The 27,340-nt window shown below is 43.2% G+C and overlaps 1 protein-coding gene across 1 annotated transcript in view; it reads left to right on the top strand.

Moving 5' to 3' along the window:
- The window catches only part of LOC117347478 (corticotropin-releasing factor receptor 1-like), a 119,118-nt gene that overhangs the window by 32,850 nt on the left and 58,928 nt on the right, over positions 1 to 27,340 (top strand). The window contains exon 5 of the mRNA XM_033918481.1: positions 14,892 to 14,998. Coding sequence (XP_033774372.1) covers positions 14,892 to 14,998 — 107 coding nt within the window. The remainder of the gene's footprint in view (positions 1 to 14,891; positions 14,999 to 27,340) is intronic.

Here is a 27,340-nt window from a genome sequence, read left to right as displayed (position 1 = left end):
CATCCGCAAAGAGGCAAATCATACCTGACAACCCTTCAGCAATATTGTTTATAAAAATGTGTATGAGAGTGCTCGAGGGAGGAGTAGTGGTGACTGTCGAGTGCAGAGTGCGGGTCACTGATGCATTCCATGGTCTGTTTTGTTTTATTGGTTTTTAATGATACTTGTCATGGCAACGACTTGTATATCATAGGCAGTTTTATATTCTTTTGCATATCGATGCTTGTTGTTGAAGCAGTTGTATATTATTTATATTTTTATATTTTGTATATATGTGTGTATTTTGGTTAGAGTGATGGTTGTGTTGATGTGATCTGTATGTTAAATGTAATGTATTATAAGAACATAAGAATAGCCTTAATGGGTCAGACCCATGGTCCATAAAGCTCAGTAGGCCATTCTCACGGTGGCCAATCCAGGTCACTAGTACCTGGCCAAAACCCAAGGTGTAGCAATATTCCATGCTACCGATCCAGGGCAAGCAGTGGCTTTCCCCGTGTCTTTCTCAATAATAGCCTATGGACTTTTCCTCCAGGAACTTGTTCAAACCTTTCTTCAAACCAGCTAGGCTATCTGTCTTACCACATCCTCTGGCAATGCGTTCCAGAGTTTAACTATTCTCTGAGTGAAATTTTTTTTTCCTCCAATTGGTTTTAAAACTATTTCCCTGTAACTTCATTGAGTGTCCCCTAGTCTTTGTAATTTTTGACGAAGTGAAAAACTGATCCACTTGTACCCGTTCTATTCCACTCAGGATTTTGTAGACTTCAATCATATCTTCCCTCAGCCATCTCTCTTCCAAGCTGAAGAGCCCTAACCTTATGTACAATTGTTACTCACTCTGGATAAGGGCGGGAGATAAATAAACAAACAAACAAACAAAACAGGTCCAAGAACAGAACCTTGAGTTACACCACTGTTAACATCCCTTTCCTTAGAACGATCTCCATTGATCACTACCCTCCGTCACCTTCCACTTAACCAGTTCTTGATCTAGCCCATCACTTTGGGACCCATCCCAAGGGCACTCAGTTTATTTATTAGATGTCTGTGTGGAATACTGTCAAAGGCTTTGCTAAAATCTAAATACACTACATCTAGCGCATTCCCTCTATCCAATTCTCTTGTTACCCAGTCAAAGAAATTGATCAGATTTGTCTGACAAGACCTACCTCTAGTGAATCCATTTTGCCTCTGGTCCTATAATCCATAGGATTCCAGAAACTTGACCATTCTTCTTCTTTACTTACACTTTTGTGGAGAGGGACCACATCTGCCCTTCTCCAGTTCTCCGGTACAACTCCTGACTCTAGAGACTCATTGAAAAGGTCAGTCAGCGGAGCTACCAGAACTTCCCTATGTTCCTGCAGCACCCTAGGATGTACACCATCTGGCCCCATCACTTTATTTACCTTTATTTTAGCTAGCTCCTCACGAACAACTCTCTGAAAATCAAACAGGGTCTGTTACTCCTCCATCCCTATTCACGTTTGTCTTCTGTGGTCCTGCTCCCGACGCTTCAGCTGTGAATACAGAACAGAAATATTTGTTAAGCAATGCGGCCTTTTCTTTATCAGCTTCTACATATTCTTCCCCTTTACCTTTGAGTCTCACAATACCACTTTTGCACTTCTTCCTATCACTAATATGCTGTATGTAAAGAATATCTTGTCTCCCCGTTTTACCGTGTTAGGTATTTTTGCTTCCATTTGCATCTTTGCTTTCCTGACTACACGACCAGCATCTCCTAACTTTTCCAGATATTTTTACCCGTCTTCCTCTTTCTGTGATCTTTTGTAGTTTATGAAAGCTAACCTCTTATTCCTTACCTTCTCAGCTACTACTTTTGAGAACCAAAGCGGCCTTCTTTTCCTCTTATTTTTACTTACTTGCCTCACAAAAAGGTTTGTTGCCCTTACAATAACTCTTTTCAGTTTTACCCACTGCATTTCTACTCCTTCCAGATGTTCCCATCCAGACAACAATTCCTTGGCTTAATCCCCCATCCGAACAAAGTTTGTTTTTCTAAAGTCTAGAACCTTTGCTTTTGAATGAGCCTCTCTATACCCATCACTGGATGCCAGATGATCACCCACTGTAACATCAGAAACACTTTCCCCTTTTCTAAGCACTAAGTCCAATATGACCCCATCCCACATGTTCCATTGTGTATTTGTTTTATCATGTGTCTATTTTAAATACTATGTATGTAAATTATTTAAACCGCTTAGTTTTAAACGGTATATACATTTTTAAAATAAATAAACTGCTGGAACAGTTCTCCTTGTAGAGAATCCAGGATCTCCCTACTTCTAGAAGACCCCGCAATAAAGATACCTCAATCAACATCCGGCATATTAAAATCACCTATTAGTAAAACTTCCCTTTTTTTTTCCAAATTGATCCACAGTGCCTCTTCCTTGCCCTGCAGATCTTGCAATTGTGTGGCTTTAATATGATCTTTAACATATAACGCTACTCCCCCTCCTATTCTTCTTTTACTGAACAGATTTTTAGCCCAGTATAACTACATCCAGTCATGGTTCTCGGTGTCAGGTCAAAAGCGCGCCGGGACAAAGGCGCGAGCAGACAACTGAGCGCAGCGCGGATGTGCGCGCCGAAGAAAAAGACTGTTTTTAGGGGCTACGATGGGGTGTGTGGGGGGGAACCCCCCCACTTTACTTTATATAGATCGCGCCGCATTGTGGGGGGTTTGGGGGGTTGTAACCCCCCACATTTTACTGAAAACTTAACTTTTTCCCTGTTTTTAGGGAAAAAGTTATGTTTTCACTAAAATGTGGGGGGGTTACAACCCCCCAAACCCCCCACAACGCCGCCGCAATCTGTATTAAGTAAAGTGGGGGGGGATCCCCAACAAAACCCCCCATCGCAGCCCCTAAAAACAGTCTTTTTCTTCGGCGCGCGCCTCCATCTTGCGCTCAGTTGTCGGCGCACGCCTTTGTCTTCCGCGTTACTGTCTATGAACCTGGTTCTCCATGAACCACGTCTCCATGATCACCAGTATATCCAACTCATCTTCTTCCATCACATTCTAGATCCAGAATCTCGTTTCCCATACTTCGAGCATTAGTATATACTGCTTTCCAGACATTGCCCCCTTTTCCCATCAGTGAAGAGGTATTCTATCATTTACTTACCTGAAGGCTTATAGTCACCCATGGGCTTTGATCACATTGCCCCATCACTTCTAGTTTAAAGCCCTCTTCAGTAGATTGAGCTGCTGTAGGATTACTAGATGTCTGGTTTCCTCAGACAAAAGCAGTTAAATTGAAAATCCGCCAGGATTTCTGACAGAGTTCTCAAAAAGATGACATGTTTGGGGAAATCTTGTAACCCTAGGTAACCTTTATTACGAGTCCACCTTTCAATACCTGAGCCCCAGAGTCTGGAATAATGTACCCCTATACTTATAGCAGGTTCCCTCCTATTACAGCTCCAGCAGAATGTTGAAGACTTATCTTTTCTCCTTATAATGACTGATCTCTATCCAACTCCCTATTTAGAATCTGATTGCTAATGTAAAAACTGATCCCAATCTTATTTTAAGCCCAATGATTCCTTGTAGAAAATTGCAGGATATAAGAAACTGTATGGTATGGTATAGTTCAAGGTTTATTTACTTGACTGACAGCTTAGGGTGAAGGAAAAAAGAAATACAGTGGCAAAAAATAGAGTAATATGGCAAGTTGTGGCTTACTGGTAGAGCTGCTGCCTCTGCACCCAGAGGTTGTGAGATCAAATCCCAGTGCTGGTCTTTGTGCCCAAAGCCACAGAAAGGTGGTATACAAGTCCCCCTTCTCTTTCCCTAATCTCACATGTCAGTGAACCATTCCTCCTGTCTTACTCTAAGACATCTGAAGCCTCATTGGTTAGACCAGGGGTAGGGAACTCCGGTCCTCGAGAGCCGTATTCCAGTCGGGTTTTCAGGATTTCCCCAATGAATATGCATTGCAAGCAGTGCATGCAAATAGATCTCATGCTTATTCATTGGGGAAAACCCGACTGGAATATGGCTCTCGAGGACTGGAGTTCCCTACTCCTGGGTTAGACATATAACACAAATATGTGCCTTTTCTGAAGCTGTGGCCACTCCACATATATTTCTGCACTCATGCATTCAAAGCCCCCACTCACACCAACTCATAACTCATACCATTCTGCACCCACATGGCTCCCCACACTCTTATATACCCCCCACCATCACCACTTCATTTACCCCCACCCTCTCCATACACACAAATCTTCCTTCTCATACATAGGGTTACCAGATTTTCCAGAACTAAAATATGGACCCATGGCCCTGCCCCCAGGCCCGCCCAATTCCACCCAGCCCTGTCCAGTCCCGCCTGAGTCATGCCCTGTTCCACCCCTTCAATCTATTCACTTGTTGGTAGGGCATTTGTGCATGTGCTGGTGTGACGCATGACTTCACCACATTGCATCTACATAAGAATTGCCGCTGCTAGGTCAGACCAGTGGTCCATCGTGCCTAGCAGTCCACTCATGCGGCGGCCCCCAGGTCAAAGACCAGTGCTCTAAATGAGTCCAGCCTCACCTGCGTATGTTATAGTTTAGCAGGAACTTGTCCAACTTTGTCTTGAATCACTGGAGGGTGTTTTCTCCTATAACAGCCTCTGGAAGAGCGTTCCAGTTTTCTACCACTCTCTGGGTGAAGAAGAACTTCCTTACGTTTGTACGGAATCTATCCCCTTTTAACTTTAGAGAGTTCCATCTCGTTCTCTCTACCTTGGAGAGGGTGAACAACCTGTCTTTATCTACTAAGTCTATTCCCTTCTTTATCTTGAATGTTTCGATCATGTCCCCTCTCAGTCTCCTTTTTTCAAGGGAGAAGAGGCCCAGTTTCTCTAATCTCTCACTGTACGGCAACTCCTCCAGCCCCTTAACCATTTTAATCGCTCTTCTCTGGACCCTTTCGAGTAGTACTGTGTCCTTCTTCATGTATGGCGACCAGTGCTGGATGTAGTAGTCCAGGTGAGGGCACACCATGGCCCGGTACAGTGGCATGATAATCTTCTCAGATCTGTTCGTGATCCCCTTCTTAATCATTCCTAGCATTCTGTTCACCCTTTTTGCCTCCGCCGTGCATTGCACGGACGGCTTCATCGACTTGTCGATCAGAACTCCCAAGTCTCTTTCCTGGGAGGTCTCTCCAAGCACCTCCCCAGACATCCTGTATTTGTGCTTGAGATTTTTGTTACCGACATGCATCACTTCACACATATCCACGCTGAACCTCATTTGCCATGTCGATGCCCATTTCTCGAGCTTGATTATGTCACGTTGCAGAACTTCGCAATCCCCCTGTGTCTTCACTACTCTGAATAACTTCGTATCGTCCACAAATTTAATCACCTCACTCATCATACCAATGTTCAGATCATTTATAAAGATGTTGATGAGTACGGGCCCAAGTACTGAGCCCTGCGGCACCCCACTGGTGACGCTCTTCCAGTCCGAGTATTGTCCATTTACTCCCACTCTCTGTTTCCTATGCTCCAGCCAGATGCCATCTCGATGTCGTTCCTAGCTGGAAACTTATCAAAACCCAGCCGGTCATGTCCTCTAAAAGGAGGATATGTGCGGGGAAATTCGGACACTTTGTAACCCTACAGTCATACATGCCCTTCTACATTGACAGGGCTTCTCATGCCCCTGCCTGCTTTTCCTAATTGGTAGCTATATTTCCCTTTGCTAAACTGAGCTAACCCACCAGGCACAGATGTTGATCAAATAATATTCTCAAGATATATTAAAAAAAACCCCCAAACAACTGCTAATGTGAAGAAATTGCAGCAATGGTGGAATCCTGATCTATGACCCTAGCTTTTAATTGCATCTGGACATTGCTGGTTACACTGCTTCTGGTTTTCTGTTCATTCCTTTGGAATTGCTGGCACTCCCCTCAGTGTAGTAATTTCCAGATAATTCCCAATTGATCATTTTGTGTCATTGCTTCCGTGACCTCTTCTGACAGGAAGATGAAATTAGAACGATCAGGAAAAAAAGATTCTGTCAAGCATGATTAACCTCCCTGAGAGCAGCTGAATCAATAATTCAGAGATTACATTTGTAGTTAGGAGAGGGTAAGATTCAGGTCATTTCATTAACAGATGCTCCCCTCTCCTCCCCTGGGAAAAAGAAGAGATGTTGTAAGAGCATTTTATGCTTAATTAAGAGAGCAGGGGAGGGATTGGGATCAGGATGAGAGGCGAACTTCCTAGGTTGTCATTCTTGATGAAGAAAGGCACGCAGTAGGATGAGGCTGACACTCAAAGCCACCTTCCTGGAGCTATGACACGACTGCTGACACTGTGAAGATGGGTTTTGTATGTCACATTGTATATTACAGCAGATAAAGACTTGAACAGTCCATCCAGTATGCCCAACAGTCACACATTATCAATTCATGATTAAATTGTCTTTCTTTGGCATTTCTGGAGTTGTCATCAAAGCCCACTCCAGCCTCTCTGAACCATTTTGTCATTTGCGGGACCATAAAGGTCTGCCCAGCCCTGCCCTCAAATTCCAAACTAATAGAGTTTCTGTCGAAGCCCTCTCCAGCCCATATACACTAGTACTGCCAGATTCAAGAAAAAAATTTTCAATTCGATTAGATTTTCCTGCCCAACTGGGTGTTGTTTTTTTGTGTTTTTTTTTCCAAACATCCTGGTGGGTTTATTTTATAGCTTCTTTACCCCCTTTGCCCTATCCTACCCACGCTGGTGCTGTGGTATAAATAAATTAAACAAAAGACTTCCTCTCTCTGTTAAATCCTAGCTCACATTCACTGTCTAACACCAGCTCTGGCAGGATACACATTTCAAATCTGACATATTGTAATCACAAAACAGAAAATAAAATTATTTTTTTCTACCTTTTGTTGTCTGGTCATTATTCAAATCATGTTGGTCCCAGGCTCTGGCATTTTAAAAAAGAAGTTATAAATTAGAAGCATCATAAAATAAGATAAGAAGACTGTGACATCTTAAGAAATGAAAAAAGTGCTGTAAAGGAATAAAACATACCAGTCAATAACTAACAAATAGTTAGTATGGCAGAAATAATATGCGGTTTTGAGGAGTCCTTAAAATAAGGAAAGATGTGCAAATTAGCCCGACAAATTTCCTAAGTAAAAATGTAAGACAAACGGATGTAAATAAATATGCTAAATAAAACTAAGTGGAGACCCTGAATTAGCCCACAAATTCTCTCTAAAGAATATCATAAAAACATATCTAAAGACCTGCATATACATTTGCTAAATACACTGTCTCATGTAAAATATCCTACATCTGCACAATAGACCAAAGTGGGTTTGTGGAAAAAAATTACCTGATTCTCTATTGTAATAAAATGTAGAGCCACTGTTGTAAGACTGCATAAAGAGCAAAGAGCCAAACTAAAACAGAACCGCTAGAGAACTAAAAATAGAACCTCTGCCTGGAGGCTAGGATAAAGCAAACGGGGAACGGGGCACAGAAACAAACGGGGCGTGAAAAGAATAAAATGTAACCAAACGGAAGTCTAAGAAAAACTGCCTGATCCTCTGTCGTTCTAAATTATAGAAATGCTGTGGCATGAAACCACAAGGCAACTAAATATAAAAACTCTACCCAGATGCTAGGAAAAAAGGTGTGGGGAAGCTGAATCAAAGTCTCCATGGACATGAAAACAGCAGGGAAAGAGGACCGTTGACAGTGTGTTAAGATCTGGCCCAGCAATAGCTAAGAAGAAGGAAAATTTAAATTAGTAATTTAAAGAGTGGGTAAGGATGGGCAGACTGGATGGACCATTCAAATCTTTATCTCCCGTCATCTACTATGTTACCTTCAACTGGTAATCATGCAAATTAGTCTTTATGCAAATATAAATCTTAGGTTCACCCCGAGTCAAACAACATTTGGGTCAGATCAAGATAACCGATTACCACAAATGTAATAGGCTGTAACTGTGCTCTACAAGCAAGAGAAAATCACCACCCACAGGAACAAGGTTAGCAAGGTTCTCCTTCCCCAATTTATCCTTGGATTATGGACCTATTTCCATGTCACTCTCCTGATCTTCCTCTTTCCCTACTTTCATATTCCTCATTAGGGGACTCCCAGATCATTTCCTCCTTTTCCAGGTTAACACTTTCTTCACCCACCGTTTCTTTAGCTATGAAGCTAAATTTCCTGGGTTTAATCTGTACTCATCAAGGTTCCTTGGGACAGGAATTCTTAGGAGGAGATGATATCTTCTCTGGGTTACCAGACCTTTAAAATCCCTTTAGTCCTACAAAAGGTGTATGGGATAGGAGCTCAGGGATCTGACAAGTCTCCAGGAGGTTTCTAGTTAAAAGGGGAGCCTCTTCTCTCCTTGGGTAACTTATCACCCTCTCATGATGCTCACTGCCTTGTTTTTCCAGCACCTAAAAAAGCTCATTACAGGAAAAATGCTTGAGTACCTGAATAATTTGTAATCCACATAGAATTGTAGGATATGTGGAACATAAATAAATAAATACTAGGAATTCTACTTTTGGGACCTAAAACATTGTATTACTATGAATGTTAGTCGCTTTGAAACTTTGAAAAGGCGGGATAACAACATTTAAATAAACTTGAAACTTGAATTGGCTTAAGGAACAATATGTTCCTGATATTTAAAGGGATGTTTTGGTAACACGGAAAGACTCTTGCTTTCCTTCTCTTTTCCTTGCTTCCCTTAGTTTTTTAGATTATGATATCTTTAATATTCTAGTTATGGTATGAATGTCTCATTGTCCTGTCTGTTTTATGACAGTCATTTCTTATTATGTATTTTATTTCTTACGTACACTGCTTGGACTTATTCTTATATAAGGCAGTATAGCAAATGCAATCAATAGACAGTAAACAATAGAACTTGTGCTCATAAATATTAGGGATGCCATTCATTTGTCTATATTTACAAGCCTCATTTTTGAACCTACTGCTGAAAATCAGTGCTAAGCTCCTAAATCTTTCCCCACACTAAATTTGCCTGTGTTGTCTCCTATGTTGAATGCTCATTTAGAGAAATTTTGAGTAAACATTTAAATACTCAGCCTTAGTCAATTTTTCAAGAGACCCAAAGTTAGGAGTATAAATCCTTTGAATATGTGTTATTAAGGTTGACTGCCTGACCAATTGATTTTGATGTCTGCCAGGTCTTTGAGCCAAAAATTGGTGAGTCCCTCTAGGAAAGGGATCTTCTAGTCTGGGACTCTTTTTAACCTGTTTTCCAACACTTTCTTCTGTTATTTCAGGCTATTGCATAACTTTTTTTCCAAATTCTCTAGTTGTGCTTTACAAGGCCATTTTCAAGTTCCTCCAGAATATTTCTCTTTCAGCTTTAGTTGGTGATGTCTTCACTGTACTAATGCTCTTCTCCATTTCCTGGGTTGATGCTTCTTTTCTTTTTTCTTCATGTCTATACAATTTTTTTTGTTTCAGTGCTACTTTTAATTTATTATTGAAGCATATGAATTTAAGGTCTTCCTCTAATGCAGCATAAGAACATAAGAATTGCCACTGCTGAGTCAGACCAGCAGTCCTCTCACGCGGCGGCCCTCTGGTCTAAGACCAGCACCCTAACTGAGAACAGCCCAACCAGCGCACGTTCTTGTTCAACAGAAACTTGTCTAACTTTGTCTTGAATCCTTGGAGGGTGTTTTCCCCTATAACAGCCTCTGGAAGAGCGTTCCAGCTTTCTACCACTCTCTGGGTGAATAAGAACTTCCTAGTTAAGTTGGGTGTTTTGGATCTTTTTCATTATTATTTGTTCTTTTGACCCATCTAAGAAGACAACTCTACTTACAATGGTTTTATTTTTTCTTCAGTGCATTTTTTCCAAGTCTATGTGAAGTTAGCAGCACTTCTGCCCATGCTTAACGTTACCATATGTCCCATTTTGAACGGAACCATCCCGTTTTTAGGTAGCCTGTCCTGTTGTCCCCAAGGACAGCTTTGGGACGCCAAAATGTCCTGTTTTTTAGTGCAGGGATGCCCAAAACATCGATGACAATGCGAGTCAATTGCGAAGCCTGGGATTTCTCCTTGCTTCCCCAACGCCGACACAGCAACAGATCAGGTGCGTGCAGCGACTGCACAAGCCTTCCCCCCTCCCCCCCCGACGTCAATTCTGACATCGGAGAGGAAGTTCCGGGCCAGCCAATCACTGCCTGGCTGGCTCAGAACTTCCTCTCCATCAGAATTGAAATGGGGGGGAGGCTTGTGCAGTCATTGCACGCACCTGGCCTGTTGCTGCATCAGTGGCGGTGGCAGTGGCTTTGGGGGGGCAGGGAGACAGAAAGAAAGATAGGGGAGCAGGGAGACAGAAAAAAGACATAAAGAAAGGGGGGCAGGAAGAGAGAAAGAAAGGATGCACAGTCAGAAGGAAGTGCAACCAGAGACTCACCAGACAATAAAGGTAGGAAAAATGATTTTATTTTTCAATTTAGTGATCAAAATGTGTTCATTTTGAGTATTTATATCTGTTGTCTATATTTTGCACTATGGCCCCCTTTTACTAAACTGCAATAGTGTTTTTTAGCGCAGGGAGTTGAGCTGAATGACCTGCGCAGCTCCTGACACTCATAGAGTTCCTATGAGCATCGGGAGCAGCATGGGGCATTCAGCGCAGCTCCTTGAGCTAAAAACCAAAACAAGAAGTTGCAACCAGAAACAGGAAGTAGATGTCTCGTTTTGAGGAAAAAAATAAATGGTCTCGTTACCCATATTATATCTGTTATGTATATGTGTGGGGGGTGTTAACAATCTTGAGAATAAAGACGGTTTTAAACCTGACTATTGTCTGGCTGCCTTTTGATTTTTGATACCCCACTGCAACGGTGGGGAAGAGGGGAAAAGACCCTGAGACAGTCCAGCACTTAGTATAAACTAGCATTTATTTTCTAACTTCAGGAGGCTTCAGGCCAAAGGAACTGGTAACCAGTCACTCTTTAGCCCACACAATGCTCATAAACTGAAACAGAACTCCAGTAGTTTACTACAACAGGTAAAGTAAATAAAAATTCAACTAACTTAGGATTCATAGAAAAGAAACAGCATTTCAGGCAGGTCGCTAAGTAGGGTAGCCAAAATTCCATAAATAAACTGACACTGCAGTTCAGGCCCTATAAAAGCAAGGGCAGCAGTCAGGAATTCAAAAATAAAAGAAACAGAAATAAGAAAAGAAAAAGAAATAATTTCTAACCCCCCCCAAAAAAACCCCCCAAACAAACCCAAAACCCAAAAAAAACCCCAAAACTGAACAGCAGTCAGAGAAAACAAATAGCAAATCACAGCTTCCAACTATAGGCCTACCTCACTCTCAGTTAGCACTTTCTTCAGGTTCCTTTTGTCCTTGACCTCCTTGGGACTCTCTCTTCCTTCCTTTTGTCCTGCCCTTGTCTGTATAAGTCTTGTCTGTTTCATTTTGTGTCTGTTAGTTTTGTAACGCCGCCTGGAATAGGCAGTTGACACATTTTTTAAATAAATAAATAAATTCCTGCTCACTCCCTGTTCCTTCAGGTGTTCTTGCCAGGGTTTTCTGACCAGGCAGGGAAGTAGCTACTAGAAGGAGGGGTAGATTAGAGAATGACACGGTGACTGTTACCCATGGGTAACCCGCAGGAATGGGGGAAAAAATTGACTGGTTGCCACAGATATGGTACAAGGCCATTCACCTCCCTTCCCACCCCGCACCCCCTCACGATCGTGGGTGCAGTAGCAGCATCCCCTCTCAAGTCTAGCAGCCCTATTCCCTCCCTACCATATGTCCAACAGCCCTCGCACCCTCCCTCCCTGGCTCACAATCTTGGGCGGCAAAAAAACAAAAAAACCCAACAAAACAACACACCTGCGAGTCTCCTGAGTGTGCCCCTTCATGCCTCCCAGGGCAGACCTACCAGCCTCTTATATACTTCCTGCACATAGCGCTGCTCTGGAACCTTCTTGCTGATAAGTCCCTCCTTCCGATGTAACTTCTGGGGAAACCAGAAGTTGCATAAGAAGGAAGGATTTGGATTATGTGGGATCATTGCGTAAATGGACAGAGGTAAATGGCATAGTATTTTGTAACTCCATCACCAGTTTTTTCTGCTTTTTGGTCTTCTATTATTTGGTTATGCTCTAAGACTTTGGGTTCCAGCTATTGTGCTAATCCTTGTTGTACATTTCATGCTGTTTTCCCTGTTGTTGTAGCAGACTGGCAGGACCTTCCCTTGGTAAATCCATATTGGCGGGGATCCCGTAGATTTTCCTCGTCCAGGATCATATCTAGCACAAACTAGATACGATTCTGGACGAGGAAAATCTACGGGATCCCTGCCAACATGGATTTACCAAGGGAAGGTCCTGCCAGTCCAACCTAATTAGCTTCTTTGACTGGGTAATGAGAAAGCTGGATGTGGGGTAGTCCCTAGATGTCGTGTACTTGGACTTCAATAAAGCTTTTGATAGTGTCCCACACCGCCAGTTATTGAGCAAGATGAAATAGATGGGTTTGGGAGAAACATTAACTGCATGGGTCAATGATTGGTTAAACGGTAGACTTCAGAGAGTGATGGTAAACGGCACCCTTTTAAAAACGTCGGAGGTGACCAGTGGAGTGCCGCAGGGCTCAGTCTTGGGCCCGATCCTTTTCAACATATTCGTAGGAGACCTAACTCAGGGGCTTCAAGGTAAAATCACATTATTCGCCGATGACGCCAAACTATGCAACATAGTAAGTAAAGGCACCGTGCCCGACAGTATGACGCAGGGCTTACTTCGATTGGAACCTTGGTCCTCAACTTGGCAGCTAAGCTTCAATGCTAAGAAATGTAAGGTCATGCACCTTGGCAGCAAAAATCCGTGCAGAACTTACACACTAAATGGTGAGACCTTAGCTAGAACTAGGGCAGAACGTGACTTGGGGGTGATCATTAGCGAAGACATGAAAACAGCCAATCAAGTGGAGAAGGCTTCATCGAAGGCAAGACAAATGATGGGTTGTATTCATAGAAGTTTCGACAGCCGGAAGCCCAAAGTCATAATGCCATTGTACAGATCCATGGTGGGACCTCATCTGGAATATTGCGCACAATTCTGGAGACCCCATTACCAAAAAGATGTACTGAGAGTTGAGTCGGTTCAACGAATGGCCACCAGGATGGTCTCGGGACTCAAAGATCTCCCGTATGAGGAATGGCTGAAAAGATTACAGCTATATTCAGTCGAGGAACGTAGAGAGAGGAGACATGATTGAAATGTTTAAATATATCACGGGCCGTATCAAGGAGGAAGAGGATATCTTCTTTCTTAAAGGTCCCTCGGCCACAAGAGGGCATCCGCTGAAAATCAGGGGTGGGAAATTTCATGGCGACACCAGGAAGTATTTCTTCACTGAAAGGGTGGTTGATCATTGGAATGAACTTCCACTTCAGGTGATTGAGGCCAGCAGCGTGCCAGACTTTAAAATGAAAAGGGATATATATGTGGGAACTCTAGGGGGGTAATGTCATGGGGGGTGGGTCATTAGAGTGGGCAGACTTGATTTGCCATGGCCCCTTTCTGCCATCATCTTCTATGTTTCTATGTTTCCCATGTTGTTGTGGCTGTTTGTATGTGATTGCCTTCTGTCTTAATAAACATGATATTACAAAAAAAGAAGGAGGGATTCGGTGACAAGAAAGTTCCGGAGCAGCACTGTGCGCAGGAAGCTTTTACAGGCTGGTAGGATCACCTCGAGAGGGGTGAAGGGGCTGACCCAGGAGAGTTGCAGGTTTGTTTTGTTTTTGCTGTCCGCGATCGTGATCCAGGGAGGGAGGGTATGAGGGCTGTTGGACACACGATAGGGAGGGAGGGGGCTGTTGGACTTGCGAGGGTGGGGGGGGCTGCTGCTGTATCTGCTCTAAGGGGGGGAGGGAGTTGCTTGGACTGCTGGACCGGCTAGAGCTGAAGGGAAGGGAGATAGTTGCTGGATATGATCCGGGGATTGGGGGGGGGAGGAAAACAGGTGCTGGGGCCATGTGGTGGGTAGAGTGGAGCTGGAGGGAAGGGAGAGGTGCCAGACCCACACCTAGGTGATGAAAGGAGGGGATAGAGAGAAGGACCTGCAGGGAGAAAGAGAGAAAAGGAGAGATAGATGGGCCATTTGGCCTTTATCTGCCATCATGTTTCTATTTTAGGGAAAGAGAAAAGCTGAACCAAGTCTTATATGTAAAATCATTTTCCTATCTTTGTTGTCTATACACTCCTTCACATTCACTTTTTGCATCATTTTGTACTGCTCCAACAGTGGGTCACTTAATCCTCCATTGTCCCAGGTACAAGAGCCTTAGATTGTGACCCACTAGTGACAGAAAAAGTACCTGCATAAGATATATGGAAACTGTCAAATCCGTGATCCTTAACTGTAGTGGAGCAATTTCTGCAAATAGGTTAGTTTTTGCATACTGTGTCAGGAATGAAGCTCACTCCTAAGCCAGGGCATATGGAGTATGACCTCAGTCTCTCAAGTTCACCTTTAACGCTTGCCAAAGTACTTGCATTGTGGCAAAGAGAGCTTCTTTCTGGAGTTCATAAGATTTAACATATATAGGCAACTGCATTTCTCGGTACTTGAGGATCTTCCCTTTCTCCACGTGATTCACTGAGCTTGGGACCAACATCTCATTCTGGTATTTTTCTCTATTACTGCTCTATCTGGTTTTTTTCTCAGTTGGGATGAAAATGTCCCAGGTGATCATAACCTTTTTGTGGGACAGTATGAGTGTGTGCATGTGTAGCTTATAGTGCTGTGGTGGGGTCATGTGTGCAAAAGAATTCCACTAAGATGGTTTTTTAAAATTTTTTCCTTCATAGAAAAAGATCAAAGTGCATTATCACATTGCTGTTGTGATTAACTACCTGGGACACTGCATCTCACTAGTGGCTTTGCTCGTGGCCTTCATTCTCTTCATGCGCTTAAGGTAAGAGAAATTGCAGCTATGTTGTCTTTCCAGGGAGAACTATTAAGGGGGCTACAACTAGTCATGGGCCAGTATCTATACATTGGGAAAGATAGGGAAAAATGCTTGAGTACTTGAATGAAAAAAACATTTAGACAACCTCCATTGATAGGTGGTATATAAGAACCTATAGTAAGAGCCTTACTGGGTCAGACCAATGGTCCATCAAGCCCAGCAGCCTGTTTTCACAGTGGCCAATCCAGGTCACTAGTACCTGGTTAAAACCCAAGGAGTAGCAAGATTCCCATGCTACCGATCCAGGGCAAGCAGAGGCTTCTCCCATACCTTAATCCGAACTATGTGCTAGGCAAAATGGTAGAAAAGATTATAAAAAATAAAATTGTGGAACACGTAGACAAACATGATTTAATGAGATGGAGTCAGCATGGGAGATCTTAACTCACAAATTTGCTTGACTTCTTTGAAGGTATTAATAAATATGTGGATAAAGGTGAGCTGGTTGATATAGTGTATCTAGATATTCAGAAAGCTTTTGATAAAGTTCCTCACGAGAGGCTCCTGAAAAAATTAAAGTGTCATGGGATAGGTGGCAAAGTTCAGTTGTGGATAAGGAATTGGTTATCGGATAGAAAATAGAGGGTAGGGTTAAATGGTTATTTTTCTCAATGGAGGAGAGTAAACAGTGGAGTGCCGCAGCGGTCTGTACTGGTACTGGTGCTATTTAACTTATTTATAAATGATCTGGAATTTGGAACGACGAGTGAGGTGATTAAATTTGCAGATGACACAAAACCGTTCAAAGTTGTTAAAACGCATGCGGATTGTGAAAAATTGCAGGCGGATCTTAGGAAATTGGAAGACTGGGCGTCCAAGTGACAGATGAAATTTAATGTGGACAAATCAAGTGATGCACATTGGGAAGAATAACCTGAAGCACAGTTACCGGATGCTATGGTCCACCTTGGTGGTTAGCGCCCACGAAAAGGATCTGGGTGTCATTGTAGACATTATGATGAAACCTTCTGCCCAATGTGCAGTGGCGGCCAAAAAAGCAAACAGGATGCTGGGAATTATTAAAAAAGGTATGATTAACAAAACTAAGAATGTCATAATGCCCCTGTATCGCTCCATGGTGTGACCTCATGTGGAGTACTGCGTTCAATTCTGGTCTCCTTATCTCAAGAAAGATATAGTGGTGCTAGAAAAGGTTCAAAGAAGAGCGACCAAGATGGTAAAGGCTGTTATCCAGAGCTCTTCTAGTTAGAAGAGCCTGAAATAAAGAAAGGTAAGATCTTGGGGGCAAGGATATGGTAGTTTATTTATTTGGATTTTGCTTATACATTTTCCAGTAGTAGGTAATAGTGAATTACATTCTAAGGGGCCTTTTAATAATCCATTGCAAAATCCGAGTTACCATGGGCTATTTTTAAGACTTTTTCTTTTTTAAAATTATTTATTTATTTATTTTGCAAGTTATCACATCACGTTGCAAACATATAGCCTTAAGATCAATAAATTCACAGTCCTCAGCGGTGCAGCTTGTATGATAGTAAACTTTTCCACATACAGCATCTGTGCGCCAAGATCATCCTAGGTCTCTTAGACTTTTTATAAATATGCTTTAAATAGGCACAGAAACCCAAGACACTAAAAAACTATTCCAAATACTGAAAGAACACACAGACACCAAACCCTACTTGGCCAATGATAACACCCCTCCTCCCTCAGCCACCACGCTAGCAGAACACTTCAAAAATAAAATCACAAATGCCAGGACCAACCTTGCTGGAAACCCAACTCTCCTAGATGAGATCACTATAATCCCCTCAGACAAAGAATCAACAGCAGCAGATAGAACCTGGTCCCTCTTCCCCACTATACAATGGTCAGACTTCAACAAACTTTACAAAAAATACAGTCACGCAGCCTGTGACCTAAACCACTGTCCTCCATATCTACTAAAAAACGCTAGTATCAAATTCCACGCTCTCCTCCTACAATGGACGCAAACAATGCTTACAGACGGCCTTTTCCCACAAGACCTCAGCAAAATCATTGTCACCCCTATCCTAAAAGACTCTAAAGGAGCAATGGATCAACCTTCCAACTACAGACCCATAGCATCAATACCACTTTATGTCAAAATAATGGAAGGCCTAGTAGCCAAATTCCTCACTGACTATCTAGAAGACCACAACATACTCCACCAAATACAATCTGGCTTTAGAACCAATTAAAGCACTGAAACACTACTAGGATCCCTCCTGGACACAGCTAGACAACACCTCAGTACAGGAAGAAAAATATTCCTCATACAACTAGATCTAACCGCAGTGTTTAACTGGTTGACCATAACATTCTTCTACAAATTCTTGATGCAATTGGTATCACAGATAAAGTGCACACATGGTTCCAAGGATTCTTAAAGACCAGATCCTTCAGAGTAAAATCAAGCAATGAAAAGTCAGAACCCTGGTCCAACCCCTGTGGTGTACCTCAGGTATCCCCCTTTATCCCCTACACTCTTCAACCTCTACATTGCGTCCCTCGGCACCTATCTAGATAAATCAAACATAATCTTCTACAGCTATGCAGACGACATCACCATTCTTCTCCCTTTTGATCAACCAAAAACCTCCATGACAGACACTATACATAAAACATTAGAAATAATAACAACTTGGATGAAAGACCACAAACTGAAACTAAACTCAGACAAATCGAAATTCATTCTCCTAGAAAATGATAAGACACCATCCATTACAAACCTAGTAATCAACTCAACCACATTCCCCATGCAAACCACTCTAAAACTACTGGGAATGACGATTGACAGGTGTTGTACCATGCAACCACAAATCAATAAAATAATACAGAAATCCTTCACAATCATGAGAAACTTAAGACAAGTGCGAAAATTCTTCGACAAAACTCAATTCCGGATCCTAGTCCAAGCCCAAATGCTGGGTCTCCTAGACTACTGTAACATTCTCTATCTCCCCTGCCCTGCGACCATGGTTAAACAACTGCAAACAGTCCAGAACACAGCCCTGAGACTCATCTACTCTCTGAGGAAACATGACCACATCACCGAGGTCTACCTCCACTAACACTGGCTACCAATTCAAGCAAGAATACAATTCAAGTTCTACTGTCTTCTATTTAAAACCATGAACGGCAACAGCCCAATATACCTAAACAACCGTCTAATCCAAACCACCTCAACCAGACAAAGGAGTACCCACGCTCCATTCACATACCCCCCCAATCAGAGAAGTCAAATGGAAAAAAACTGTATAATGGCCTCTTGGCCACACAAGCAACGAGATTAGACCACCAACTCTCTACTTTGCTGATAAGGACCCCTGACTACAGAACATTTAGAAAAGAAATAAAAACCATACTATTTAAAAAAAACCCTGATACCCAACAATCAAAACCAACCTAACGCCTCTCTACTCTCTAAAACAACCTAACACCACAAGAACCACCTCATCTCTACGAACCAATCTAACTATTATATAATTCCTCTGGAAATGGCCAGATAGATCCTTTATGTAATCTGCCTTGAACTGCAAGAACGGCGGAATAGAAATCACTAATGTAATGTAATGTATTTTAGTAATTAAAATAAAAAGATACTCATCTTAGTCTACACGGATGGGGGTAGTGTTCTGACATAGAACTATGTTTCGCTTAAAAAGGCTGTATCAAGGAAATCCCCCTGCGAAAATATGGTAAGAATCAATAACACTCTCATATATATTATAGCTCCTTAGATTTAAATATATCAATTGTAAAACATATCACCTTCATATAGCAGAATCATGTTCCCCACGTCTACAGGTTTTAAGCCAGGAAACGTAAGCTACAAATGTGCTGATGTCATCTTTAGCGTAACTAACCCTCGGGCGAACCTATCAGCTGACTGTTACCCATTCACTAAATCAATGTCATCCACTCAACTTCAACATTCAATCCCTTAGGTTTAACTGAATTAAGATCAAAAATCATTTCTGTTCTTTAAAATTCAAACATTCTTTATATTTGCACATGGCACCTGCAAAAAATAATCTGGGATCACTTACCATTTCCTATTTAGGAGATGCTAACTGCTTCTGCTTTATGTCCACATTATTCAGTTAATGCATGCTAATTAGAATACACTGGATAATGCTTCCACACCCATTCTCCACCTATGCCATGGCCCCTTCCAAAATCACTTAAAAAATAAACGGTGTGTAACTACCACAAAATGCTTTAACACATCTTGTGCTAGGTCTTTGAAAATGCATTAGCACTTAATATTTAAGTATTTTTATTGATTTCAATATATTATCAAGTATAGCTTGTACAGAAAGCAGATTTAACCAAAGCATATTAATCATCAAACAATAAATCCTTACTTAACAAAAGCTAAGTAAAATTACAAGAAGAATTATTATGGTGAAATTAGCTCAAGTCCTCTTTAGATCCAAGAATTATGCTCGCAAGCTAAATAGAAAGAGATATAATCAATACATCAAAGTAATGCTGTTCTATACATCAGGAACGGAGCTACTATTTTCCTTTCAGAGCTCAAGATTGAAGTTTATCCTTGTCCAGACGGGACATAGCCACAAAATTAGTCAATTGTTGAGGCTCAAAGAATACACATTTAGTTGAGTGATACCGAACAATGCACTTACAGGGGTGTCTTAAATAAAATCCTAGTGAGATGACCCCTGGTTTTAAAAGAAGGAAATGACGCCTACATTTTTGCGTTTCCCTTGAAACATCAGGGAACATTTGAATTTTACACCCAAGAAATTCCTTGTTTATTCTTAAAAAATAGTCTCAATAACCATGACTTATCAATAGAAAGAGCCAATGTAACAACTAATGTTGCTGGTGTTGCCACCTCCGTGTCTGATTTCTATAAAAATTTCAGTAATATTCAATACTTGTCCTTCAGTAGGTTCAGGTTGCTGTTGATGCGAAGTTTTGCTAGGGAGATAATACACCTGAGAGAATGGTGGAAGATTTCCCTCCGGAACTTTCAAAATTTCTGTTAAATATCTCCTCAGCATGTCTCTAGGTATAACCATAGTTACTCTTGGAAAGTTTATCAGTCTCAAGTTATTAATATGCGCATGGTTCTCTAATGACTCTACTTTTCTTCTAAGATTCAAGTTATCTTTAATTATAGTTTCCTGAAGTTGTTTTACTGAAACCATATCCTGCTGAGTCTTTTGAAGTATATTTTTTTAAGAAGTCATGTCCATTTTTAATTTTTCTAGCTCTTCTGAATGGTGAATCAGTTTATTTTCAATCTGTTGGAAATTGGGGCTAATTGTCTTCCCAAAATTTGCTACCAGGTCCCAAAGGGCTTCTAAGGTCACCTCAGCAGGCCTATCCCAAAAAGAAACTTGTACTGGAGTACATAGTCTCTCACCTTCCTTAAGATATCCATGGCTCTGTTCCTTCTGGATCAAACCTCCTCCTGCTGCTGCAATTTCCACAGAGTCCTCTTCAGAGATTGCCCGACCGGGATCTCCATTCCCAGGCTCCCTGGTGTTGAATTATCTGCCTCTGGGGATAGGACCACCCCTTCCTTCGGGGTTTCCTCGCCCCTGGGAGAACTGGATGACTGTGGTGGAGGAGGCGGTGCTTTAATCTCCGGGCTGAGAGTGGTATCTGACCCAAGAGAAATCCCGCCGGTCTCACCCACACCTGGGATCCTCAGCAGGCTGACCTCCGGAGTTGTAGACGCATAAGAACATAAGAAGTTGCCTCCACTGGGTCAGACCAGAGGTCCATCGCTCCCAGCGATCCACTCCCGTGGCGGCCCATCAGGCCTATGACCTGTGAAGTGGTCCCTGACTATTCATATAACCTACCTCTACTTCTATCTGTGCCCCTCAATCCCCTTATCCTTTAGGAACCTATCTAAACCTTCCTTGAACCCCTGTAGCGTGCTCTGGCCTATCACAACCTCCGGAAGCGCGTTCCATGTGTCCACCACCCTCTGGATAAAAAAGAACTTCCTAGCGTTTGTTCTAAACATGTCCCCTTTCAATTTCTCCAAGTGCCCCCTTGTACTTGTGATTCCCCACAGTCTGAAGAATCTGTCCCTGTCTACCTTCTCTATGCCCTTCAGGATTTTGAAGGTTTCTATCATGTCTCCTCTAAGTCTCTCGTCCTCAACCTGCTTCCCCATTTTTGGATGTCCATCTGGCTCCTGCTGTTCTCTCTTCTTCCTGCTCTTTAGTTTCATTTGTTCCTTGGGCCCCTCTGTTGCATCTTTGGATCCTTTTTCCAAAAATTCCCACTCAGTCTCGAGCCCTCTTTTACATGTTCCCGGCTCAGTATCCTTGTTTGATACTCTTGTCCGATGTGTCGATGTCAGATCGACTATCGGCTTTCCCCTTCTCCTCAGTTTAAAGCCATGTCTATGCCGTTCTGGATGTTGTGTGCCAGCATCCTCGTTCCAGCCGTGCTCAGGTGCAGTCCGTCCTTCCTGTAGAGCTTGTTCTTCCCCAATAAAGTTGTCCAGTTCCGTACAAAGTGGAAACCTTCCTCTTTGCACCATCTCCTCAGCCAGCCGTTTATTGCTTGCAGCTCGTTCTGCCTCCTTGCATCCACCCTCGGTACTGGCAGGATCTCTGAGAAGGATATCTTCCTTGTCCTCAGCTTCAGTTTCCTCCCCAGGATCTTGAACTGCTCAGTTAGTGTAGCCCTGTCGTAGTTCCTTCTGCTGACGTCGTTGGTTCAAACGTGGATTATCACTGCTGTCTCCTCCGTCTCAGCTCCTTCCAGGATTCTCTCGATTCTGTCGGTGATGTCCTTCGTTCTTGCCCCCGGAAGACATGTCACTAGTTGGTCTTCTCTCCCTCCTGCTATGTGACTGTCCACTTCTCTGTCCACTTCCCACTATGATTGCAGATTTCCCCTTCTTCAGCTTCCTTTTTGGTCTCAGGTCTGTATCAGTGACGCGGTCCGCTAATCCATCCTCCGGGTTCTGGTGGGTCTCCGCCTCCTCTGCCTGCTCGGTTCCTCCACAAGGTCCTTCTCCCCTGGCGTCTGGTGGATTCTGTCCTCTATATATTGGTTCCTGTCCCCCGGCGTCTGGTGGATTCTGTCCTCCATCTGTTGGTTCCCTTCTGAATTGCTGGTGTTCCTGTGCCTCCACCATCCTGCAGGCCTCCTCAATGAATCTCTCGAGCTCTCTAACTTGGTCCTTGATGTGGCTCTTTCTGGTGGTATCCTCAGTTGCCCAGCATGGTTCCTCTGCGGTGCGGAGTCCCTCCAGCTCCTGGACCCTGACCTGCAGTCTTCCAACCTCCTACTTCAGGCTATCCAGTTCCTGACATCGACCGCATTTGTATGCTTGCCTCCCGGAGGGGAGGTAGTCATACATATGACACTCGGTGCAGTATACTGGGAAGCTCCGCTGGGTTCCTGCTGCCTCCATTTCTCTTTTCTCGTTGCTATAGTCCCTCGGTGTGTGGGAGTGGTGCCCGACGTGCAGCTAGCTGAAAGAGTAGAGAGAGAAGTGAAGAATGAGAAGAGAAGAAAAGTACCTGTGGTTTATTTTTCAGAAGTTAGAATTTGGTGCTGGTCTGCCTGGGCTCCTGCTCCTTCTCAAGGCTCCTTCGCAAAGGCGCTCTCACTAAGGTGAGCGCCTTTGCCGCTCGCCTTCGATGCCCGCCGAACAGCTAAGTGCCGTTAGCCCCTCCCCTTTTAAGGGGGAGCTCCGGGTCTGCTGCCGGTGATGTCAGGGGGTGGGCGGAGCTAACTCTCGCCTCAGCCCCTCACCCTCTGGCTCGTCTCCTGCTCCTTTCCTTCTGCCTCCACGTGTCTCCTCTTTCCTGCCTTCCGCTTCTCTCCTCAGCCTCTCCTCTTCTGCTTGCCCCGATCTCAGAACAAGCTGAAGACAAGCTGATCTGCGATCCTTAGCCCCTCCCCTTTTAAGGGGAAGCTCCGGGTCTGCTGCCGGTGATGTCAGGGGGTGGGCGGAGCTAACTCTCGCCTCAGCCCCTCACCCTCTGGCTCGTCTCCTGCTCCTTCCCTTCTGCCTCCACGTGTCTCCTCTTTCCTGCCTTCCATTTCTCTCCTTAGCCCTCTCCTCTTCTGCCTGCCCCGATCTCAGAACAAGCTGAAGACAAGCTGATCTGCGATTCTTAGCCCCTCCCCTTTTAAGAGGGAGCTCCGGGTCTGCTGCCGGTGATGTCAGGGGGTGGGCGGCGCTAACTCTCGCCTCAGCCCCTCACCCTCTGGCTCGTCTCCTGCTCCTTTCCTTCTGCCTCCACGTGTCTCCTCTTTCCTGCCTTCCGCTTCTCTCCTCAGCCTCTCCTCTTCTGCTTGCCCCGATCTCAGAACAAGCTGAAGACAAGCTGATCTGCGATCCTTAGCCCCTCCCCTTTTAAGGGGAAGCTCCGGGTCTGCTGCCGGTGATGTCAGGGGGTGGGCGGAGCTAACTCTCGCCTCAGCCCCTCACCCTCTGGCTCGTCTCCTGCTCCTTCCCTTCTGCCTCCACGTGTCTCCTCTTTCCTGCCTTCCATTTCTCTCCTTAGCCCTCTCCTCTTCTGCCTGCCCCGATCTCAGAACAAGCTGAAGACAAGCTGATCTGCGATTCTTAGCCCCTCCCCTTTTAAGAGGGAGCTCCGGGTCTGCTGCCGGTGATGTCAGGGGGTGGGCGGCGCTAACTCTCGCCTCAGCCCCTCACCCTCTGGCTCGTCTCCTGCTCCTTCCCTTCTGCCTCCACGTGTCTCCTCTTTCCTGCCTTCCGCTTCTCTCCTCAGCCTCTCCTCTTCTGCTTGCCTGCCTGCAAGTCCTCAATATTGCCGAGAGTTGGCCCTCCTGAGCGCCGCGAGGCACCAGCAGTGCTCCGGCCTCTCCTCTTCAGCATCGCGTGTAGATAAGAACATAGTTAGGCTGGAAACAACTGTCACCAGCAAGAAATCAAAATAATCGGTGAGTTCAGGTCGGATGCGTGTTACCTGATCGCATAGGCAACGGCCATCTTGGATCCTAGCACTTAATATAGTTTAGTAAAAGGGTTCCTAAGTTTGTGCCTGAGGCAATGAAGAGTTAAGCAACTTGCCCAAGGTCACATGGAGCAGTAGCACAATTTGAACCAGGCACTAATTATCTCCTCTTTTGTGCATTGCTTCTCTTTATGAAGCCAGGGAACAGCAGAGGGATGACTTTAAGTCATGAACATTATAAGCAAAATAGGCAAGCATGGGGAGATGGTCTGTCTTTGCACTACATCTGCAGTCAAGGAGGCTCCTGAATACAGATTAATACTTCACCTTATCTTGCAGACCTTTTGCTACAAATTAATGTATTATTATGAAGTGTAATTAGAATAATTTAATATTCATTGGGGGCAAAGCATGCAGTTTGTACATTAATTAGATGTTATGGAGAAACGGTTATATAAACACTTTAATTATCATGTCTTAAGGCTGAAAGGTAGTATTCTATTCTTCCACACATTACAGGCAAAAGCAGTACCACAGGCTTGAGAAGGATTTATTGTAGCTCTGCTACTACAAGTATTGAAAGTCTAATTATTCAGAAGAGGCCAGGGTAAATCACAGAATCCAGAGATGCTGGAATATAATAGCTCTCTTTTTCAAAGCAGATGAAAACCTCAAAATGCCACAATTTTCAAAAGGCAGAATTTTGATGTTTTACACTGCACTTCATCTAAATAGCAAGGTGGTGTATTGGAGGTGTGTTTTGGGTGGGACTAGGACAGGCCCAAAATTAGGATGTCTTTCAGTGATAATGGAATGGGAAAAAATGTCCAAGACAAAAAAGAGCATTTTTCTGTAGACCTGTTTCAAGTAAGTCCAGGATACAAAAAGGTGCCCTGATTGAGGAGGTGTCTACTGAAGGTATGACCCCTCTCCCCCCATCATCTCCCAGTAGTTACTGACTCTCTCCCAGCCCCACTAAGAGGTGAAAGTGACAGTGAATAATACCAAGCTCTATAACAGGTATTATGGCCAATCCTAACACAGCAGCAAGCAAGTGTAAGGAGTAGCCTTAAAAAAGGAACCCAGGTGTAATTCCCACACTAACTCTTCTTTCTGCTCAAATATCTGAGCCCTTCTGGAACATATAAATATCTACTGTATCTGAATTTATAAGACACCTGCAAGTATGATGGCTATTTTTAATAGCTTTATGGTACAGTAGATTTTTGTCTTTCCTATTGATACTGGTGTTCTTTTCTTGTTTTAACTCAGAGATCTCAAAGTCCCTCCTTGAGGGCCGCAATCCAGTCGGGTTTTCAGGATTTTCTCCATGAATATGCATGAGATCTATGTGCATGCACTGCTTTCAATGCATATTCATTGGGGAAATCCTGAAAACCCGACTGGATTGCGGCCCTCAAGGAGGGACTTTGAGATCGCTGTTTTAACTGATTTTATTGTGTTTTGTAAGCCACATTGATCTTTTTTAAATTGTGGAATATCAAATTTTAAGAAACATAAGAAACTTTTCTTAGTGCAGTTGGAAGATCATTTCAAAGCTTTGTTCCTATAAACTGAAAAGATTTGTTCATCAAAGATTTCAAACGACCATATGAACTTAAAGAATAATCAAGTTTCAGAAACTATTTATTGGGAAAGTTAAATACTTCATTAAACCTTCTGGTCCCATTTTCCATAATGAACGTCCAAAATATGAACGCCAACAAAGCAGTCACAGAAATGTCTATCTAGTATCATTTGTACAAAAATGGCTGCACAGATAGGATTGAACAAACAGTACAATGGGCCTCCAGATGATGATGATCAATGCTTTATTGAAAAAAGACCCAATACGGATCATATTTTGGCGTCTTCGCCTGCGTCAAGGGTTTATTATGTCTGTATACTCAATGTTGATGTGTCACAAAATACCCACTTCTCCTTCATCATCTCCCTGTAAAGCTCTTCATTTAAATATTCCCACTCCTCCTGGGAGAGACAATAATGTCCTCAAATGTTATCCACTTCTGAAATACAAAGCAGAAACACACTCAGAATCTTTGGCATTGCAGAAGGAGCTTTACAGGGAGGTGATGAAGGAGAATTACCAGCCTCTGATCTCACTGAGTATTATGTGACATCAGCTGTTCACCCTGAACCTGGTACTGGGTCTGATAAGCTGCCCTGTCACCTCTCTGAGAGCATATCTGGAGCGGCGCCCCCATAATGTCCCACAACTGTATATTCATGCTGACAGCTTTCCTCTGACAAGGTACCAGTTCTCAGCCATACTCCCCCAGGCCCTCAGATTCGCAGGTCTGGATCCCACTCCTTCCTAAGGAAGATGGGACACTGGCGACCGTGTCAATTTTGATGCCCAAGAAGGACAAGATTTGTGTGGGGCCTATAGTTTTGTCAAGGGCCAAAGGGACTCCAAACTCCACATCCATGATTTGGAATTGAGTTAGCATTATAGCACAAGTACTTCCTTCTTTTTTTTTTTTTTACTTTATTTATTAATTTGTTACAAATTATATAACAAACATAAAAAAATATCAATTACAGCCATCAGAATAAAAAATGCTCAATAAAACAATCTAAGGAAAACAAATAATTCAACGATCTAGCCCATATTATCTGGCCGCAAGTACCTAACCTTTAGCAGATCAAATTTAGTAAATAAAAACTTTTTAACTTCTTGGCAGGCAAAGTGTGGCATAATTCTTTACATGTAATCAATTATCCTCTCTAGCAAGAAAAACCAAAATGAAAACCTAAGATACTATCTGCACAGATTTATCTTTTAGAAAACTTTCCAACTGGACTGGGTCTGAGAAGACGTATTTATCATTTGCATATGAGATAAGGCATTTGCAAGGAAATTTTTTAAAAAAAGGTCGCACCACTGCTAAAGCCCTTAGGCCTTAGGCCTAACGTGTAAGTTACATGTGTAACGTACACGTGTACGTTACACATGTAAGTTAAGTGTGTAAGTTACACGTGTAAGTTATATGTGTAACTTATATGTGTAAGTTACATGTGCAAGTATGTATAAGGCCTAACGTGTAAGTTACATGATCCTCCCCCACCTAACTCAGTGAATAGATCCCACGTGTCTATCCCATTTGGCCTTAAAATCAGGCACGCTGCTGGCCTCAGTGACCTGAAGTGGAAGACTATTCTAGCGGTCAACCACTCTTTCAGTGAAAAAGAATTTCCTGGTGTCACTGTGCAGTTTCCCTCCCCTGATTTTCCACGGGTGCCCCCTGGTTGCCGTGGGACCCTTGAGAAGGAAGATATCTTCTTCCACTTCGATGCGGCCCGTGAGATACTTGAACGTCTCGATCATGTCTCCCCTCTCTCTGCGTTCCTC

Source organism: Geotrypetes seraphini, chromosome 13 (genome assembly GCF_902459505.1).
Source record: "Geotrypetes seraphini chromosome 13, aGeoSer1.1, whole genome shotgun sequence".
In the NCBI taxonomy this organism is placed as follows: Eukaryota; Metazoa; Chordata; class Amphibia; order Gymnophiona; family Dermophiidae; genus Geotrypetes; species Geotrypetes seraphini.
This window is presented reverse-complemented; position numbering and strand designations above follow the sequence as displayed.